Genomic DNA, 21,554 nt, shown 5'->3' on the forward strand with positions numbered 1-21,554 from the left:
AAGACTTGGGGAGCTGCAAAAAATGTAGCCCACCCTTAAATAGCTGTATTGGTGGGACACCAAAAATTCGGGAGGAAATAGAGACATCCGGTCTAGGCTCTGTGTGTTGGTGTATTAGGGAATATTTCTGTGTAATTAAATTTTGGAACTAGATTCGTCCAGTCCCTGCCCCTTCCCCCTCCACTGTTGGCTTCTCCTTTAGGGCCCAGGCTGAGGGTTTAGGCCTGCTTTTGTGTGGCCATGAGGAATGAGGAGTAAGGCACATAATATGAGTGGCAGGTGGGACCGGGTTGGAAACATTCCCCCTTCAGCCTTACCTCCTGGGGTGTTGAGGCCTAGGCCATAGGCATTATGGGGATCAAACCTTTTGGAGCTCTGTAGCTCCTTGCCATTCAAACTGTATCCACTGACCAGCATCATAATCATCCTGGGGAAGCTTGTTAGGAATGCAGAAACTCAGGCCTCACCCCAGGTCTATGGAATCAGAATCTGCATTTGAACCACATTCCCTGGTGATTCATAATCACATTAGAGTTTGGGAAGTACTGATCTAGCATGACCTTGAAGAAAAAGTTAGGGACCATTTTCTTTTGCTACGTTTTCCTCTATTGGTCCATCCTTGAGTTTGTGGGAATATCTGTGCGTCATGCTCAGCTGGATTTCCCATCCTTCAGCTTCGTGGGCTATAATAGGGTTTTCCCCTTGTCCTTGCCCCTCAGCTTTCCCACTAGAGAGCCCCTTCCTTTGGCCCATGCTTTCAAGGGGATCGTAAGATCTCTCAGTCTGGTTACATGCCACCAGAGGCCGGTTCTCTCTTCTCCATCCCTCCAGGATTTTGGGCTGATTTAGTCATGTTCTCTTAAGTGAGTATGAGAGTCACACACATAGATGGTTAGTCCACAGTGAGCTCAGTAATATTTATTGGCTTAAATGAACTCCTCTTCTTCACTGGTACTTGAATTAACCATCTTGTGAATGTACCTCACAACTCTTCCAGGTTCCGACGTTATTTCTTCTTCAGCCCCAAATTTACTAAAGAAATAGAGAGACAGTACCTATGATGGCAAAGTCTCTGAGGTAGTTTTTATGGGAGATACAAGGATGGGTAAGACAGAGTCCATGACCTTGAGCATACAATTTACAAAGGAGAACAGGACTGTAGTTAGAGACCCATCAAGAGAGGCAGAACATGACAAACGTCATTAGGAGAAATGTAAAGTGCATCTCCTGGAGATTCAGAGGACAGCAGCCCTCAGCAGTCAGTCAGGGTGGTCTGTGATGGCTTTATGGGGGTGGTCAGGGTCAGCAAGCTGGGTAGAAATTCAACAGGGAGTGATAGGTAGAATACAAACCGGGCTGAAAGAACAACATAGAAAAAAGGCAAAAGGTCACTTGAGGAATAGGTAGTGAAGAGCCTTAATGCCTGGCTTGGCAGTTTTGGGCCTAATTTCAGTGGATAAAGTGAAATTGCTGAAGGTAGCTGAGTAGGGAAGTGACATCCTAGTGGCTATAATAACCAGTATGGGGTGGGAGGATGTCAGCTCAGTGAACAGATGAATCATCTGGACCACTTTGGGGAGCAGCAAAGGCATCACAGAGAAAAGAACCTGAGTCTCAAGCTTCATTTTTGGTTGAAGATGGTCTGAGTTTTGGGTATGTATGTGTATATATGCGTGTGTAAATGGGAAATAAATGAGAAATAAATGAGAAATAAATGGGAGAGAGAGAGGGAGAAGAAGGAGAGAGCTATGTGGGTGTGGACAAGAAGTTAATACTCTATTGAAACTGTAGCAATGCTTTAGCTTTCATGGTAGTTTGTGGGAGGGGGGGAAAGAGCTCATGATCTCAGAGCATTTCAAGTGCTGTGTCCTCATCCAGAGCTCAGGGGTAAGTGTATCGAGAACAAAATGAAGATCTACGGAGGCTGAATGATTGGCTCCCACCACAACTGGGGAAAGAATTGCATTTCCTAGAGCCTCCTCTCCAGAGCCCATCTCACGCTCCAATCCCCACTGATGCACGCAGAGGGTGGTTGTGACCCCTGTGACGTCTGGCAGCCAGAGGGGCATCCCCATGTCTGGGTTCATGCTCGGAAACAAACACGGGTCACTCACAGGGCCGCCTCCTGTTTTGCAGTTTCCAGTGGGTTTTTTGGAGGCCAGTGGCATGAAATCCATCCTCAGTACTGGACCAAGTACCAGGTGTGGGAGTGGCTCCAGCACCTCCTGGACACCAACCAGCTGGACGCCAGCTGCATCCCTTTCCAGGAGTTTGACATCAACGGCGAGCACCTCTGCAGCATGAGTCTGCAGGAGTTCACCCGGGCGGCGGGGACAGCGGGACAGCTCCTCTACAGCAACTTGCAGCATCTCAAGTGGAATGGTAACTCTGTTTCCGCTGTGTCTGTCTCTCTGCCCTGCTAGGAGCCAGCTGGGAAGAGCAGAGACTCCACAGCTGGCAGGGTTCCTGTTTAGGGCCATCCAAGGATGGTCTCACCTCCAAATTACTGTTTCCTGAGACAGAGAAGTAGAAGGGAGGTGAGAGGACAGGCTTGAAGCCTAGGGTACAAGGTGTGTCTAATCCCATACAAATCCAGCATAATGTAATTCTCTCCTTACATGGTTAATTTCCAAGGAGACAAAGGTTAGCTGGGTATTCACAGGCTACTTGGTACTCTCAGAAAACCACTTCTTTCTCTTGCAAATGGAGTTCGATTGTTTCATTCCCAATCCCTTGCTTGTTAAGATCATCATGGCTATTTTTTAGAAAAAATTTCTACACCTAGGTTCTTAAGATGGGACGTAAGTGTGGTAAGAAAAATAGGCAAAATTAGATCTAGTTTGTTTTTTGGGAGGGGAGAAAGCTTACGATATTACAACAGATTTTTAAAAGGTCCTGAATCGAAAAAAGGCTTAAAACAAATGGTCTGGACACGTTTGGGATGTTTCTGCAGTGATTTCTGGGATTGGTGCTGCCCTAGAGCCCCAGGTGTCTTTCCTGAGGCCTCACCTAGCACATAGACAGGCACCGTTTAAAGGCTGTCCATTGGTGATAGTTTATTCACACATGCACGTGTGCTACACTGGCTTGTAAGAGCTGGTAGGGTAGACAACTATCTTGCAGAATGTCCTTGACACTGGCCTAAGGTGCTTCTGATAATGGTTATAAAAAACTAGCTCCTCTGAGAACTATTTTGGAGAGCAGTGATATGTACGAATAGTGAGCTGTCCTGTCCACATCAGAATGGGCATGTCTGTCTAAGCAGAATCTGTGTTTGGGCATGTAGCTGGGGCTTTGGGAAGCATGAGCTCCAGGGCTATGAACCAGATTCAGATCCAGATAGCTGCCATCAACACTGAAGAGAACCCAACGTCTGGCTTCGGAGCGGGCAGAAGTGGTGGCCATTTGAGATGACCTCATTCAGCTCCTGGGCACTCCCTACTTCCCATCCACCTCACAGAGGTGGTTGCTCATTTTTCTTTTACTAGAACCAAACCAAACAAAGCTCTAAAAATAACCCCCAGGAATCTTCAGAAAGAGCAGACTTACACTTGAAGAATTAAAAATATTTACCTCCCCACCTCCAATTAAATCCGCTCCTTTAAAGCTTTGCCCTGATTGAAGCTTAAGGCAGGGAAGCGTGGGAGGTGATGTGGCCATCCTTGACCTTCCACCTTTGACCTTCCATCTTTGGCCTTCCATGACTTGCATGCTGCTGGTGCCTCTGAATGCCTAATGGCCAGATTTCTCACCTTTGTTTCGTTGTTTGTCTTTTTGTAGACATTCTACTAACCTACATTTATTGAGTATTTACTTATACAAGGACTCTAAGTGAATTGATTCATTTGGTGACCTTATGAGAAAATAAATATTGCACCCATTTGACAGGGGCAGTTTTCATCTGGGAAAACTGAAGGTCAGAGACATTAAAGCATGACCTCTGCTCCTGAGATATTTATAATCTGGGTGGGCAGGGAAAACATATGAAATGAATTCACATGTATATATGATACATCTGGAGAGAAGTTGCCAGGCATACATAAGGGAAGAATCACTGCACTTATCCAGACATAGCTCATAGATTAGATCTAATCAAAAGGGGTTTGATTAAATTTAAGATCAAAGAAGAATTAAGGTGGTTTTCCTTGTGTTTTCTTTGCATTTTGTATCAAATCTTAGTATGGGAAAGCACCTTAGAGGAAATCTAATGACTTTATCTAGTTTGATCCCCTAAATATACAGTTGAGGAAACCAAGATGAAGAAAGGTGAAGTATCTTGCAGCTATTAGTGGAAAAACTGGTCTTTCAACTTCTAAAGTTCTATTTCCTTCATGCTGGATGCCTTCTCTATACAAGGCCAAATAATTCCATCTGATGTTGGTGCCCTAGCTACTGATTTTCTGGGTCAAGGGCCCAGGCTTGAGATTATAGATCCAGAGAGGGAAGCCCCCTCCCAGAAGCAAAGAAGGGTGATCATGCTGTGGGATTGTCAGAAGCTCTTCCATGAAGCCAGCTTCGTCCTTGGCCAAGCATCACATTTTGGCTCCACGTGGGCCCGCTCTGAGTTTCCCAATCTGTCCTTCACAGGCCAGTGCAGCAGTGACCTATTCCAGTCCACACACAATGTCATTGTCAAGACCGAACAAACCGGTGAGTCGTGGCAGATGAAGGGAGCCAACTTGGTAGGCAAAGGCCTGCGGAGGACAACTGGGAGGGAGTGTGAGGGAGAGTGTGGGAGCAGGACAGAGCCAGGACTTTGGCAGGAAACCCAGGGATGTCTCTTCCCTGGCTGTCTCCAATGGGCCAGGCAGCCATGAGCCTCATCCCTCGTCCTTGGGACCAATGACTGCCGACTATTTCTGATTTCTAAGATTGATGGTGAGCCTAATTCTGCCCACACTTCTCTGCTTCCCATGGTTGGTCAAGGGAACATCCAGGCTCTGATCCAGGAGCCCAGAAAATGCAGAGTCTAAGTGGGCTTTCTCGTCACCACAAAGAGTCAGGGGATTGGACTTGGCCAAGTTAGGAGAAGCAAGGGGAGAGAAGAGGAAGGGTCAGTGTCTCCTCTCCCCCTCCTCCCTTGGAGGGAGTGTGTTTTACAAGGAGGAGGAAGATTCGGACTTGGTGTTGTAGCTACTATAGTTTCTGGGGACCTTAGAGTTTCTGTAGGGATGTCCAAAGGCAGCTGTGGAACTGACTCCTGCCTTAAGTACGCTTTTAGACAAAAGCCACTATTCTGAGCTCTGAGTAGGGTCTGCAGTCCCAGAGTAGCTACATTCATTTTTGTTCTCCTTCATCTGCCTAATCATCCCTCCTTCCTCTGTCCCAATATCTCTCTTCTGGGGACTTTCTGTCTCCCCTGGGGACTTGCAGGGGGCAGTAACTGCCTCGAGAAGTTGTGCCCTAGAGCCTTGTACCAATCAGAGGTCTTTGCATAGTGACCTTTGGCCTATGACCTCATAGTCTAGGGAGAGCTCTGCAAGTCCCCCCAAGTCCATAGGAGCAGCCACTGCTCCAAGGTCACTCCCCATGTCCACATCAGTGAGAATGTGGGCCACATGGACCAACCACGGAGTTTGCCTCAGGCCTCCCTGCAGGTTGCGTGCCAGTCACCAAGGACTGTATTTGACCTGGGGTGATTTGTGAGTCACTAGGGGCAGAAATTGGCCCCATGCATTATTTACTCCTTTATAAGGGGGCTGGTCTACCATTATTAAAGAAAAAACAGTAGCTGGTAAACATGTTAATTAGGTATTCCTAGCCCTGCCCTTCCCCCCAGAGACCAGGGTTGAGTTACCCAGATGGTCTGTGCTTTATGGGCATGACTGCCCTAGAGGCAGGCACAGGACTTGGCCGAGAGGATGGTGCCCCCTGACCCCTAATCCCCACTGTTGACTGGACAGATAGCCCAGCGGAGGAGCCAGGTTGGTACTGGAGAGGTCCCAAGTACTTGACCATTCCTCCTTGACCATCCAGACATTCTCATGTTGCCAGTTCAGAAAAGCTGAGCCGAAGGGTGGGGAAGAAGCTCCACCCTGGGAGGAGGGGAAAGGAGGCTCATACAGGGGCCAACACCCCCAAACCTTATTGGTTCTGTTTGTTTTCAGAGACAACAACAGGTGTATAAGGTGACCCAACGAGGACAGAGGGTGTAACCCCTAAGAGATCAGACTTGGGGTGCCCAAACACGTAGCTATTAGTTCAAATACCAGCTAAATCCCTATGTCGTAAACAGGAGGACTTAGCCAGTGAGTCAGGTTTTTATACCATTTATGCTACAAAAACAAAATGAAACCCGGCCAGTGGCTTACCACCCCGGCCCTGAAATTCAGAGGCTGGGCAGGAGGGAGCTGAGGGCAGCCTCTGTCTGTGACGAGGGGAGAGCAGGAAGTTCCTGGTGGGGATGAGGTGACAGCTCCTGCCAGGTCTCACAGCTCTTGGCCAGCCAGGAAAGAAGAAGCTTCTGTTGGAGATCAGCCCAGAGGTGAGGGGTGTGTAGGAGTCGGGCTTCGTTTAGGGTAGGTGGAGGGGAGTTTCCTTGGAGTCTGAAATCTGAAGAGTCAGGAGACGTGCTTACCCAGCACACTGAAGAGAGAGAGAGAGAGAGAACTTTTCCTAGATGAAGCAATGAGGCTCTACTCTTAAAATCTGTTTATTTGATTTGGTAACACTCTTATCTCCTTCTCCTTAGTTTTGTTTTGAAAATTTTATGTCACCCCTTAAGCATATTGGAGAAATCCTGGAGGGAGGGGGCTGTCACCCAACTTGAGGAGAGTTTCTCTCTGGATTTTAGCAATAAAGACTCTGTGATAAGACTGAGCAGACTTTTTCTTAAAGAAACATCATTAATTCTCCCAGGAAGATGTTACTAGGAAAAGATGCTCATTAATCGTGAAATTATTTTGTCCCTACCATTTTTTTTACTAGTATAAAAATATTCTGGTGACAATATAGTAGAATGTAAGACAATGCCAGGCTCCTGGACCCCCCCCCAAGTGCAGACTGGGAATATCCTCAGGAAAGCATTGGTCTAGGACAGGATCCCACTGTTGCAACTTCTCTCACTTCCCTCAAAATGCAACAGGTGTAGAACACCTGCATGGGGCCGTAACAAAGTCCATCTCCCCTAGGGTCCTGGAAGAAAACTGGGGTAACATTATTATAAGGTAACATGAGGCTGAAGCAGAATCTTATCTCTTCTCTCTGAGAACCACCCCCTTGTCCCACACCTCTCTGACTAACAGTGAGTAAGAAAAGGCAAACTCCTCACCTGGGGAAGGTGATTGCTGACATTCCCATTTTCTGTGCTTTGTAGACCCTTCCATCATGAACACCTGGAAAGAAGAGAACTATTTATATGACACCAACTATGGTAGCACAGTAGGTAACTAACTCCCCAACGCTTAAGACCCTTTTACATTCTTATTCTGGTTTTCTAACAGCCAAAAATTTATGTTGTAAGGAGGGGACTCTTAATGTCCTTTATGTTTTCATTGCCACAGAGCTGTTGGACAGCAAAACTTTCTGCCGGGCCCAGATCTCCATGACAACCAGCGGTCACCTTCCCATTGGTAAGTTGTCCTGACATCCGAGGCTGAGTGTGCCTCCTGCAAGTGCTTGCCGTGAATTAATGAGAATTACCAATGCCCTATGTTTCCAACTTTGCTGGAGTCTTTCCCATTATAAGGCTAGGAAAGGTTTATAAAGAATCTGCTTTTGGGCCCATATTTGTACATTGAAAATGACCAGCAAGGATGCCTCTAGGAAATGTATTTTGCTCCTGTGAAACCAAGTCACTCTCTGTGACAACAGAAACTCTCTTTTCAGTAAAAACTTGCTTTTGTGAAATTATCCAATAAAATTATTCATATGTGGGTATACCTATGGGGGAGAAGGCTCTATTTAATTTTCAACAAGCTGTCTTTGGCTTTAGAGAAAGAATGTCTAACAGTGGAATTCAGAGGTCAGTGAACCTGGGATGATGGTCTCTGGGTGGAGGGGCAGTAGCTGAAAACTTCTGGAACCCTGGGAATCACAGGTCAGTTTTAAAGTCTGACCTTGTTGGCTCATCAGGACTCTCTAATTAGTCAGACCACCTGCACATTATGAATTATGTTCATATGAGTTGTGTTTGGTTCGGACTGGATGCATCTGGGGGCTACCCATGACTCTCAATCAAGCTTACACTGAGTGGGAGGGTTGGTCTGTTGGGAGTCTGGGAGAGGAGCTTTCAGATTGTATTTCAGATTATTTCTCCTTGTCCACTTACAAATAGGTCCATTGGTAGGAATGAGTGCATGGGGGAGGTGAAGAGAGGGTTTCGTGCTGTCCCCTGATCTCGGTGCGAATTTGTGAATCTGTTTGGTTCTGTGAAATGAAGCTTAGACCCGTCACAAGTGAATCTGTCTTTTCCTGGAATTGGATTTGGGGCAACTTCAGAACTGGGATTTAAAAGAGTGTCTGTGGAAGGAAGAATCAAAAAACAACCCCTCCTCCTTCCTTTTTTTTTTTTTTTTTTTTTGATTTTGTTGAGTGTGCTTTTGAGAACTGAAAAAATGAAAGCTTTTGGTTTGAGGTTTTGTTCGGGTCAAGCCCTTTGAATGAGACAGGGCTGGGAGCCAGGGTAAATGCTTCTGGAATTGAGGTTAAGAATGGAGGCCAATTCATTTCTCGACCTCCCCCTCCACACAGAGGCCCATCGCATTATGTGTCACTAAGTATTTGCTGAAATTAGGGAACTAGATCAAACACTGGAAAGGTTCTGCAGTGGATTTGCCGTGCTGGGGGAACTGAGCCAGTCAGGGTAAAATTTCTGTGGCAATCGTTGCCACCCAGTCAAGACCAAGGTTTTCAGAGCTGAAGAAACCACCCTGGTCACTCTCTGACTTCCTGACACACCTCCTAAGGTGTCATCTCCCATGTCCTGGGTCTTTGGCTTAGGGCAGAAGATTCCAAGGAAGAATAAAGTTGAACCAACCACTTCCTGAGCCTCAGGGATGGTTAGGTCTCTAGGCGCCTGGGAAAGGAAAAGCCATAATCAACAACTCTGCTGCCCTCACAGCCAGGCCACCCTGCTGTCTCCTGCATCCTGACTTAACCCGCTGGAATCTCCCAATCAACAGGGACCAATGTCGGCTTTCATATTTGTAGTAACAGGGAACTCACTGTCTCCTGAGTTCAACTATTCTATTTTTGAATAGTCCTTCTTCAAATGGGCTTTACAAATCTGCTCTCCTGCACCTCCCTTGATTCTTGATCACCTTACTCCAGATTCCTATCCCGAAATTGTAACACAGGCTGAAAAATGAGATAAGCCATCCAGGACCCCGATCAGAATGATCACTTTAAGAATCATTTCAGTGTCTGGGTTGGTAAATTCTTTGGGGTAACAGCCTTCCAGGTAGGATAGTTAATTACAGCCTTGTAAGGATCAATTCCTTTCAGAATAGTTTAGTCTCTACTGGACGGGACCAGAACCAACCCCCCCCCCCCCCCCCCCGCAAAGACCCTTGTCATTTGTCTGAGTCTTTAGATTTCCAGCTCCCATGAAATGGAGCGCCGTTAAGTATCTTTATGTGTTTTAGTGCAAGTCACAAGCCGCGCTGAGGCGAGGCCACATGTAAACTGATGCCCTCGCTGATAAACACAGGTGGGGAAGCGGGCTCTGTTTTGATTTCTCTGTCATCTGCTCATTACATAAAATGGCCGCCGTCAGTGTTCCTGATCTGCCCGAGAGTCCTCGAGCCAATCACGCTAACTCGGGATTGATGTGTTTATTTACCGACTCGCTGAGCCTAGAGCTAGGGTGGCATGGTCTATTATAACACTGAAATTTGTATATCCCGTAAAGAAATGGCTCACAGCTGAATCATATGCAAATGCTTCTAATCTTTGCTTCTTGTGAAGCAGCTTAGATGAAGTCACGCTCTGGAACTCATCATAAACTTGTGCCTTGGTGCTGCCCCGTCTGGAATGGACCTTGACCTGAGGTGCCTGGGAGTGGAGCAGGAGAAGGCCAAGCTGGACAGTTTCCCCAGAGCAAGCCATTATTTTATAAGGATGAATCACTTAACCACGCGGCTAACTTAAAAGGTTTTGACTTTTATTTTGGGGCCAGGGGAAGATACAGGGGGCAAGGCCATCATATTAAGGTAAGGTTTCAGATCAAAAGATTTTAGTGCTGAGGCAGGTGGGTGATTCCACAGCTTGTCCCCCACGCCCTGGGGGCTGGAAGAAGAGGCTGGAAGAAATTCAAGTTTCTTTTGCCTTTGGCTGCATATTCTTGCATACGATGATGCACACATTTTTATTTGGGGAATTTTTTTCGCGGGAGGTCTTTCTTAAGCTGGATGGAAGTCTAGCTTGGGTAAATGGCTGACATCTCAAAGAGAACATTTCCTCGTGGTGTAGCTGGTCTGGGGGTTTTTAATCTGGAGTCCATGGACTCCTAAGTGACCCACATACTCCTGAAATTGTTGCAGAATTTCACGAGTGTACACATATGTGCCTTTTTCTGGGGAGAGGGGCCAAGGTTTCCATTTTATTCATAAAGGTACCTTAACCCCCCAAAGTATCTGATTCTTGCATTACATGAGTTTGCAACCCCTAGACAATGATTGAGGCCAAAAAGCTGAGAGACACCTACACTCGGGTTTTTCTGAGTTCAATGCTGGCTCTGAAATAATGGCCCTGCATCCCTCCTGGATGCCATTTGAAAATGAGCTTTGCTTGTGGCCTGCTGGGTAAATGCCACTCTTTGTCTGCAGAACAACGTGGCCCTGTCAGAGTGATGTATCACTTGGAAACCCGGGTGGGTGCCAACCTGTCGCAATATTGTCACATCCTGATGGGATGTCGCAACCTCACCCTGAAACCTACAGGGAGGGAGAGTGGAGTCTCCTTGCATTTCCTGCGAATTTGTTCTTTCAGGTTTCAGAGAAATCCAAGTCAGGTGCAAACCCTTCTGCTGACAATGTTGAGGGGGAGGGGCGGAGGGGTGGGGGAGGGTGGTGGCGCATTTAACCAGAAAAAGAGGTTTCTCTTCTAACCAGATCTTATTAGAACGCTCTCATCTATCCCACCACGACTTTCAAACTGCTGGGAGCTCTGAGTTGTGACAATCTGGGGGATCAGATAGGTGAATGCATCCATGCACGTGGGGAAATAGAGAATCATCAAATTGGAATGACTTTTCCCCACTAACTAGTGGGTTGCAGAACTGAAGCTGATTCTCGGCAGGGAAGACGTTTATGAAATCTGTTATGTGGCACCATCTTTGGAAATGGCATAGAATAGTGGTTATGAGTAAAACCTCTGGATCCTGCTAGTACCTTCTTCATAGGGTGATTGTGTGAATCAAATCAGGTGATTCATGTAAAGTGCTGACCACAGTGCCTGGTACATAGTAAGTGGTCAAGAAACAGGAACTAGTCTTCTTAACCATTTTCCTTAGGAGCTAATGGTATTCAAACTTTATTGAATAATGGATCACTGTTGACAATCTTGAAAGCTGTGGACCCTCTTCCTTTGCCTGCGGTTTCAATCAGTCTGAAATGCCCTTGAAGTCCACACATGGGTCAGCAAACCTTAAGTTAGGGAGCCCTGATGTAATGTACACAGAAGGGATGCGATATACTGGTCCAATTTCTTATCAGGATTGGCTACCATTTAGGGGCTGTCCTGGATTCAAGTTGGCAGATTTTTGATTGTGGGAATTGTTTTTTGTAAGATCTGCTTTAGTCTTCCTGACACTTGAAGTGCCCACTGACACACACACACCCCCCCCCACACACACTGCTAGATCATTTAGTTTTCTCTTTAACAAGTTTTATTTCACAGATTTGCCTCTGTGATCTCCTCTTTGTTGATAATCTCAAGGGTTACCATAATGAGTCATTTGTTAAACTAATCTGTGTTTCCATAGTCCACTGTGGCCCTCCGTACTGAGCTCAGGCCAGTCAATGGCCCCTTTGTCAGGCTGATTAAAAGGTAACTTTGCATGCCAAAAAAGGCACTCCTCTGGCTTAAAAGTCATCTTTCTTTGTTATAAATGTTTACATTTTTGTATTTTATATATATATATATATATATATATATATATAAACCTAAAACTTTTCAATGACCTAAATCCTTCAGTGGGGACTTCCCTGGTGGTGCAGTGGTTAAGAATCCGCCTGCCAATGCAGGGGACATGGGTTGGATCCCTGGTCCGGGAAGATTCCACATGCCGCAGAGCAACTAAGCCCGGCACCACAACTACTGAGCCTGCGCTCTAGAGGCCGTGAGCCACAACTACTGAGCCCGCGTGCCACAACTACTGAAGCCCACGCGTCTAGAGTCCGTGCTCCGCAACAAGAAGCCACTGTAATGAGAAGCCCGTGCACCGCAACGAAGAGTAGCCCCCGCTCGCCTCAACTAGAAAAAGCCCGTGGGCAGCAAAGAAGACCCAACGCAGCCAAAAATAAATAAATAATAAATAAATAAATAAATAAATAAATCCTTCGATGGCTTCCCATCTCTCACAGAATAAGAGCTAAAATCCTCAAAAAGTCCTACAAGGCCTTAGTGATCTGAGCCTCACCTGCTCCCCTCTGCCCCTTGTTCACAGCCACACTGGCTTCCTTCTATTCTATGCACACTGACCTCAGGGCCTTTGCACTTACTATTCTCAGGCATGGAAAGCTCTTCCACAAGCTCTCTGTATGGCTGTCTCCCTCACACCTTTCTGGTCCCCTTATCAGAGACGTCTTCTGTGACCACCTTATATTTAATGGCAAAATTATTCTCATCTCCACACTTCTACCCCTATTTCTTACCCTGAAATTTTTTCTCCAGAGCACTTATCATCTCTGTTTCGTTTTGGACACGACCACCTACCTGAACAGTGCCAGGCATGTAGTAGGTGCTCAATAAATACTGGTGAAATGAGTGGATGAATGGATGAAGATGATAATTGTAGGAAATAGGGAAATGAAGCAGTTCTCATTTTTCTCTTTAGCAGAGTCGCCTGATATGAAAAAGCAGCAAGACCAACCAACAAAGTCCCACACCAAAAAGCACAGTAAGTTGGCTGGCTTTCAGATGCCTCCTGGCCCTTCCCCTTGAGTGGAGACTAACTGGAGGCCACCAGTTTTTAGACAAATATTGCCTCTGCCTGCTGCCTGCATTTCTTCACCTCAGACTGGGTAGGGTGTGAAAAGAGAGGCATCACTTGCTGGCTAAGTAACCCCCTCTGCAGTCATTTCTCAAAGTGGAGCCCCCGTGGATATTTCCTCCTCATTCTGTTCTCTTTGTGCTAAAACTGAGACATCAGTGAACGAGAACTTCTTGCAGGCATGGGGTGAGCAATTTCCCTTTCTCCAGAAAAAAGGGTGGGAAGAGGAGAAAGATGGGAAGAAACAGCTGAGGGTGTATTCTTTTTTTCTTTTGCTGAATGTTGGCTTCTTACTTTTGTGGAATTATTGTTCCAAGAAATACTGTTTATTCTTAAGATTCAACAGTGCTTTTGGGGAGTTGTATTTCCCCCGATAATAAAACCTTATGAAAGTATATGAAATATCAGAGACGTGGAGGTGGGGGGGGGGAGGACACGGAAAGAAATCAAGGTGGTATAATCTGGAAATTGTAAGGAGTTGGACTGCTATCTGCTATCTGCTACTCCAGGTCATCCCACAGAACTGAATGAACACAGCCCTTCAAATTGGGTGTGGGAGGGAGTTGTGTGTCACAAATCCAGTGGGGGTAGAATTGAATTTGGTTGCTAATTTCATTACAGTAGCTGTTTCATTTTCAAATTGGCCCCCGCAACCCCTGTGAGACCCTGCCCCAATATATTCTAGGAGTTAGAATTCTAAAACCCTACCGATGAGCATTTGGCTGACACACAGTTGCTGGGTGGCAGCCGTCTAATTGGTTGAGGTTCTAAATAAAAGAGATTCTGAATAAAAGTGGTTGAGCGTTGCTCTCCTGGGAAGTAACAAGTTGAAATGAATGCCCAGCAATCTGTCAACCATATTTAGAAGATACTCCTCCTAGCCTAGGAGATCTAAAACCTATTTTTAAAATTTATTTCTTTTTATTGAAGTACAGTTGATTTACAATGTTGTGTTAATTTCTGCTGTACGGCAAAGTGATTCAGTTATACATATATATACGTTCTTTTTTTTAAATATTTTTTTATTATTGTTTATCACAGGATATTGAATATAGTTCCCTGTGCTATACAGTAGAACCTTGTTGTTTATCCATTCCATATAATAGCATACATCTGCTAACCCTGACCTCCCACTCCGCCCCCTATCCCAACCCGTGCCCCCTTGGCAAACACAAATCTGTTCTCTATGTAAGACGTATTCTTTTGTCTTGTCTTTGCCACTAGTTAGCTGTGCGACCTTGGTCAAGTCAGTGAAATTCTCCATGCTTCAGCTTTCTGATTTGTAAAATTAAAAAACTGTGCTAGTTCATTCTTAAATACCCAGTGGGGATTCTGTGATTTGGCGTCACAGGTGGGTAGCATGGAATCGAGTATCTCTGACTTGATGTAAGATGTTTCAACTCTAGGCTTCCTCTAGCCCTTTCTTTGCGGTGACTTCAGCCATGAATAAACTCCTTTTTCTACTTCGCCTCAGATCCGCGAGGGACTCACTTATGGGAATTCATCCGCGACATCCTCCTGAACCCAGACAAGAATCCAGGGTTAATCAAGTGGGAAGACCGGTCTGAGGGCATCTTCAGGTTCTTGAAATCAGAGGCTGTGGCCCAGCTATGGGGGAAAAAGAAAAACAACAGCAGCATGACCTACGAAAAACTCAGCCGAGCCATGAGGTGAGGAGTTTCACGTCTCCAAACATGATAAGGCCGTGTGACCAGTTATTCCCCCGGCTGTCTTAATCAGACCAGCCACCTTATGCAGTGTCTTTTGTTACAGATATTACTACAAAAGAGAAATTCTGGAACGTGTGGATGGACGAAGACTGGTATATAAATTTGGGAAGAATGCACGTGGATGGAGGGAAAATGAAAACTGAAGCTGCTGACACATTGAACACAAACCTAAACACATCCCAAATGATAAGCAACCAAGAAGTCCCTGGACGTAAATATTTCAAAGACTACTTTTCTCTGATATTTATGTACCATGACGGGGAAAAAAATACATCTACTTCTAACAGGAAGAAGGAACATGACAGTTGATAGAATTATTTTGTTACTTTGAAGTATGTCCTATATGGGGAACAAACGTACACAGTTTTCTGTGAAATATGACACTGTATGTGGTTGTGATTTGTTTTTGCCTCTGTTGTGAAGTTCTTTTCCACTGCAAGAACAGAGTCTGTAGCCATGTGCTTCTTGCTAAGGAGAAAGGAAAAAAAAAAAAAATCAGACGGCATTAAAAGTTTTTATATGCAAAATGATTTAGGAAAAGGTGACGTGTCCTCCGCACATAGCATCCTCGTGGCCTCGTCAAGAGAGGTGGGCGTGGTCGCTAGGATGAACTCCAGGGTCTCCGATTGGTGGGATGAACCAGAAGGATGCTGAGAAGTCTACCCTGACCTTCAGGAGTCAGTGAGTGGAGAATGAGGACTTCCACAATCCACAATGGACTGAAATCACTGCATAATCACATGACTTTTATGCTTAAATCAGAGAAGAATAATGGTGGAGGGGGCTTTATACTCATTCAGGAATGATTTACCTGGTGCCAAGTCTATCTTCCCTCCTCCCCCTTGGATGATTGGTGAAAAACTTCAATTGCCACCTCTGCTCACTTTTAGTTACTTAAGAGAAGGTCCGGCTTTGGTTATTTTTATCCCAGTTGCTTAAAAATAAGTGGGAAAAGGGAGGTAGTTACGAGTTTGCTCTTGTACTCCCATTGTCCTGTGGTTTCCCAATTGGCACAATTGATATTTTTGGCCGAATTATTCTTTGTTGTGTATTATTTGGCTGTCCTGTGTGTTTTGGGATGTTTAGCAGTATCTATGATCTCTACCCACTAGGTGCCAATAGCACTCTGGTCCTCGCAGTTAGGACAACCAAAAATGTCTCTAGACATTACCAAATGTCCCCGGGGCCCGGGGTGGGGGGGTGGGGAGGGAGAACCACTGATTTAGCTAGTCAAGATGAAGATGGTGATTTGTTCTCAGAACAACAACAACAAAAAATCCCTAGAGTGAAGCAAAAGCAAGACTTTAAAGTCAACCTATTTTTCATTTTTAAAATGTTTGGACAATGGGTTGAAATAGCTAGAGGATTTCTTTTCAGAACCTGAGATGAGAGCTAGACTCAGATAAATTAAACAAGGGCTAACAATAGAACACACTTGCACTAGAATTACAAAACAGAGTAAAAATTATATTGCAGAAGGAAACACTGAGAGGAGAGAAAAAGAGTGTGTGTGTGAGAGAGAGGAGGTTAGTTCCAGGGGAAAATCTTTGCAGATGTTAGTTCTTATAATCTTTCCTCTTTTGGATAATCTCTTTCCTGTCTCATCTTAACTCATTCCAAAGTGAATGATGTCTTGCCTAGATTTGCATCCAGAAGAATGTTAAAAAAAAAAAAAAAAAAGGACAAAGAAAAGAAAGGAAGGATGGAAGAGAAAAACAGAAAACTCAGTTCAGGATCTATGGTCAGGAAGGATTTGGAGACTTCTCCAATGATGGCGTTGTTCTGGGTCCCTGGAGACTTATCGCCAGACCCTGAAATCTGGGAGGAATGTGAGCCTGTAGACACTTTGAAAATGAGTTTGAACATCCAGATCCCTTTTGCAGCCTTTCTTTTTGGCTCCCCATGTCCTTGGCTTTCTCCTCCCTCCTGCCTCTCTATCTTGAGCATAATATGGGAATGAAGACATGTACCAATAAGAGGGGGCTCATCTCATCCACTGATGGAACACCTCCTGCAGTGCCTTCCTCAACTCAGGCAAGCGAGTCATAGTCAAAGGTTGCAGAGTGTCTGTAATAGATTCAGAAGGTTGGAAGTATGAAGAATTAAGAATTTGTCCTAATTATAACGAGAGCCATTATGGCCAGTGACCTTGGAGCACAGCTTAGTGAGATGAATGACCTTCTGAAGGGACAACTGAGTTGTTTTTCTCTCTGCCTGACTTGGGTGCTACTCAGTGTTGTCAAGTCACAGTTACTGAGGGAACTGAGAGAAATGAAGATGAGCAGCACAGATCTAAGACATTCCTGCATGAAAGACACACCTTGCTCTCCAAGAAAGGCTAAAGAACTATGAGGCTTTCCCAGCAGTTGACTATACTTCCCACAGAATGAATTAAACCTCCAGATATTTGAATTAGTGTAAACACATGAATGTTTGTGTGACTGTGTGTGTCTGAATTGTGTGAAGTTATTAGGGGTGTCCGCTAATTCACTCTCTGCTGTTTCTTCTCTGGCTTGGCCTGTTCATCATCTAGGCAGCCTGGATCCTTCTCCGACCTTGCTCTTCCGCAAACCTGTAAGTTTCTCACATTCCTCCAAATTGGTCTTGGCTCTTTCCTCACCCTCTCCATTGAAGAGCAGTCCCTGCTAGGTAGTGAGTCTGGGGCGTACTGACTGGAACGCTCTGCAGATAATTAGCAGACTGTGTTATTTGTTGAAAGTGATGGTTTCTTGGCACCCGGTTCCTGCATAAATAGGTGGGCGTATTAAGTTCTCAGCATATCTCTCTATTGTCTTGGCTTGAGTTTGATGCATTTTCTGTGTGCTGTTCATGACTTGGAGAACTCAAGGTAATCGAGCCATACCAATTTGGGGTGTGAACAGAATCCTTCCCCCCGGTGTTGCAAGGGAAAGCAAAATCCCAGAGACAAGCCAGCACCAGGTGAAGCCCCCTTCTTTTGGCAACTCACAGCTTCTCACTTGAGAAGCTCATCTGAGCCATTGCTCCTATGGTCACTACGCACGGTCTCCTTAAACTCTCCTTAAACTAAAGGCTTGGGCTTTTATTTGTTTTTTTCCTGAGAACCTGAGGCAGGAAAGGTATTGCTAAGACTTTACCAGACTCAGATCATCTGAGGCTTCTAGATATTTGACTTGATGAAACGAGCAAAGTCCTGACTCCCAGAGACACATTTACAGCTTCTTGAACTTGCTTTCTGAGCAGGGCAGACCCGGGCAATGAGTTTTCCTTTGAATGTGCTTGTCCTTCTTCAAACTCTTACCTTACTAGACTGTAAGCTCTTTGAGGGTAGGGATGATATCTTAGCAATATTGTTTTCCCAGTATCTAACATGAGACAGGTCCTCAATAACAATATGTTGAGTTAATGAATGACTGTCTTCTGGAAGACTCCTCGGATTGGGAAGCCATATCCATAATCGTGATGTAAATTGTTTTCTTCACTGGACGAAGAGCACAACAGCCAAAACTTCAAGGACATATTATCTATCAGGTGAACATGTTACTGTGAGACTCTTTACTTTGCCTTCCTACCTGCGCTGAAATAAAATCAAAACAGGTTATTTGGTTCTGCAAGTCAACATATGTTGTGTGAGAATTCTGTCACCTTATTAGGAACTGTGAGACTTATCTGGTATAAGAAGCCAGTCATGAACCTTGAACCTGTTTAAACCAATGAAGATTATGAATGTGTTTATATGATGTAAATTGCTATTTAAGTGTAAAGCAGTTCTAAGTTTTAGTATTTTGGGGTTGGTTTGTATTTTTTTTGTTGTTTTGAAAAATATTGAGGGATCTTTTGATAAGGTTAGTCATGCACGTTAGATTTTAGTTTTGCAAATGTGTTGTTTTTCAAATGTATAAAGTGTAGGAAAAGTTAAAATAGTAAGAGGGAAAGGCAATTATATTATTCTTCTATAGTTAAAAAAAGTTTATCGAGTGCCTACTGTGTGCACAGCATGGAACCATATTTGTGAGGAGCTTATCTAACTATGTGGGGTGTAATAGGTACTCCATAGGAGCCCATTGGATGGATACTTCCTGTGTGAAAGAAAGAACACAGCAATCACAATTATCAGAGCTGAATTAACCTCAGCATTGCTTCTCAGTATTCCATTTCTGGAATAAGAGATAGAGAGAACATTTAATAAAAACGTGTTGAGACTGGGCCTCACGAACCCCTGAAATGTATAAGCCTTCACAAGTTTAGCTTAATTGGGATTAATCTTTCTGTAACTATATGCCTAATTCTTGCTTTTCTTCCCATCTGGCTTCTGGGTTGACAATTTGTGGGAAGCAACCCTACTGCTGCTATTTTTTAAAAAATCAGAAATCTTGCCCTTGAAACTATGTTAAATTCAAACTGAGTATTTCTGTTTTATGAAAGAATTATATTTTTCAAAATACGGTTTTTTGGTTTGATGGGTCCCAGAAAACACTAATAAAAACCACAGAAACCAGCCTGTAACTGTGTGCTTCATGCTTCAACAAGTCATTCAAAACCAGGCTTAGAGGGAATGCACTTAGCAACACACTAACATATGCAGTTTCTGCATATAGTTACTCAATATGCATTTACTGAGCATCTACTACTATGTGCCAGGCACTGTCCTAGGTATTGAGTTATGGCAGAGAATGAAAGAGACAAAAAACAAATTCTGCTCTCGTGAAGTTTATGTTCTATTGGATGGAAACAGACAAGAAACAAAATATTAACAAACAAACATAGCATATCAGATGTGTAGTCAAGAAATGTAGAGCAAGGAAGAGGAGTGAAGTGTGCTGGATGGAGTATGTAGGGTTGATTGCAAGTTTAGGCAGGGTTAGGAAGGGTGGAAGGAAAGGAGCCATGAAGATGGCTGGGGGAATGGTACCCTACTGGAGGGACCAGCAGGTGCAAAGTTCCTGAGGTTCCTGACGCGTGTTCCTGACATGTCCAAGGAACAGCAGGGCAGTCTGTTTGCCAGAGTAGACTCAGCAGTAGTAGGAAATAATGTTAGAGAGGCCCTGGCAGGCCAGATCACACAGAACTTGGAGGTCATTTTGAAGGCTCTGGTTTTTCTTTTGAGTGAAATGGAGAGCATCTGATGCTGAGTGTACATTCTTAGTGAAGGATGAACAAAGGGAGGCAGAAAAGGTCACTCTTACATCCAGGTTTCCAGTACAACAGGTAAAAACATTTCCAGGCAAGAAATGAGCTCTACCAGTTCATAACATATTTCTCCTGAGGCCCAGAAAGTCTCAGTCCTTCAGTCACTTAAGAAGTCATAATGAGGGACTTCCTTGGTAGCGCAGTGGTTAAGAATCCGCCAGCCAGTGCAGGGGACACGGGTTCGAGCCCTGGTCCGGGAAGATCCCACATGTCACGGAGCAACCAAGCCCGTGTGCCACAACTACTGAGCCTGTGCTCTAGAGCCTGCGAGCCACAACTACTGAGCCCGCGTGCCACACCTACTGAAGCCTGCATGCCTAGAGCCTGTGCTCCAGAACAAGAGAAGCCACGGCAATGAGAAGCCCGCGCACTGCAACGAAGAGTAGCCCCCACTCGCCGCAACTAGAGAAAGCCTGCGAGCAGCAACAAAGACCCAATACAGCCAATAAATAAATAAATAAATAAATAAATAAAAGTCATAATGAAAATAATAATAGCTAACCATTTGGGGAAGATCCACTTGATCTCAGGAACTGTGATATGTTCTCTGCATACACTATTACATTTAATCCTCATGCGAGCCTGCTATTTATAGATATTATCTCCAATTTTCAAATGAAGGAAATGAAGGTCAGAAAGATTAAATGACTTTCTCAAGGTCACACAGCTAGTAGTAAGTGGTAGAACTGGCATTGTTCACCCAGCTCTCTTTTTCCCGAAGTCCATACTTTTTTTTTTTGGCCTCACCATGCGGCTTGCGGGATCTTAGTTCCCTGACCAGGGATTGAACCAGGGCCACGGCCCTGCAGTGAAAGCACTGAGTCCTTACCAATGGTCCTCCAGGGAATTCCCCCAAAGTTCATACTCTTAACCCTAATATTTCTCTAGTGTGTCAAAACACTAATGTTTTACGCACGCACACACGCACACACACAAACACACACATACAGAGTTTCATGGTTAAATAACATTGGAGAAAGTGAGTCAAACAATGTATCACACAGTTATTTACTGTAGGATTTCCCAGAGCCTTTGTGTTATGATGTGTATTGTGAATCTATAAGAGAGGGAAAAAAGTGTTCCCGATTTTCCAAGCCTATTTGACAATGCACCTTTTTCATCAAAGAAGACTTCATGAAATCAGCACCCTTTAGAACACACTTAGGGAAATGATGATCTTTAGAGATTACCTCTCTGATTTACAAGAAGCAGTATTTTCATGTTTGGGCTAAATTAGTATGCTGATAATATTCAAGCACATCAAACTTGGCCTACTTTGTATATATTCCTTTTTTTCTTAATTGAGAAGAAATTCCCTCATTGCCCTGGGAATTATTTATTTGCATTGATGCATTTCTCAGTAATCACAAAGAACTTGCAGAGTGTCTTCTCTTTGGGAACTATGAACTCTCCTGAATTTTAACTTTAGAACTACCTGTCCAAAAATATGGGTGCTAGCCACATGTGGCTATTTAAGTTAGTGAAAATTATGTAAATGAAAT

General features: G+C 44.5%; 1 protein-coding gene across 3 annotated transcripts in view; it reads left to right on the forward strand.

Moving 5' to 3' along the window:
• EHF (ETS homologous factor) overlaps positions 1-19,343 on the forward strand; it is a 42,162-nt gene extending 22,819 nt beyond the window's left edge. The window contains exons 3-9 of one of the 3 annotated variants that reach the window (XM_061201576.1): positions 2,137-2,382; positions 4,588-4,650; positions 7,316-7,384; positions 7,503-7,571; positions 13,001-13,060; positions 14,628-14,823; positions 14,927-19,343. In XM_061201576.1, the coding sequence (XP_061057559.1) occupies positions 2,137-2,382; positions 4,588-4,650; positions 7,316-7,384; positions 7,503-7,571; positions 13,001-13,060; positions 14,628-14,823; positions 14,927-15,026 (803 nt within the window). In that variant the 3' untranslated portion in view covers positions 15,027-19,343. Of the gene's footprint in view, positions 1-2,136; positions 2,383-4,587; positions 4,651-7,315; positions 7,385-7,502; positions 7,572-12,997; positions 13,061-14,627; positions 14,824-14,926 lie in introns of all 3 variants that reach the window. The other 2 variants (XM_061201574.1, XM_061201577.1) reach the window with 2 other exon arrangements.
• Positions 19,344-21,554: the final 2,211 nt, after the last annotated feature.

The sequence above is a fragment of the Eubalaena glacialis genome, chromosome 10, assembly GCF_028564815.1.
Source record: "Eubalaena glacialis isolate mEubGla1 chromosome 10, mEubGla1.1.hap2.+ XY, whole genome shotgun sequence".
In the NCBI taxonomy this organism is placed as follows: domain Eukaryota; kingdom Metazoa; phylum Chordata; class Mammalia; order Artiodactyla; family Balaenidae; genus Eubalaena; species Eubalaena glacialis.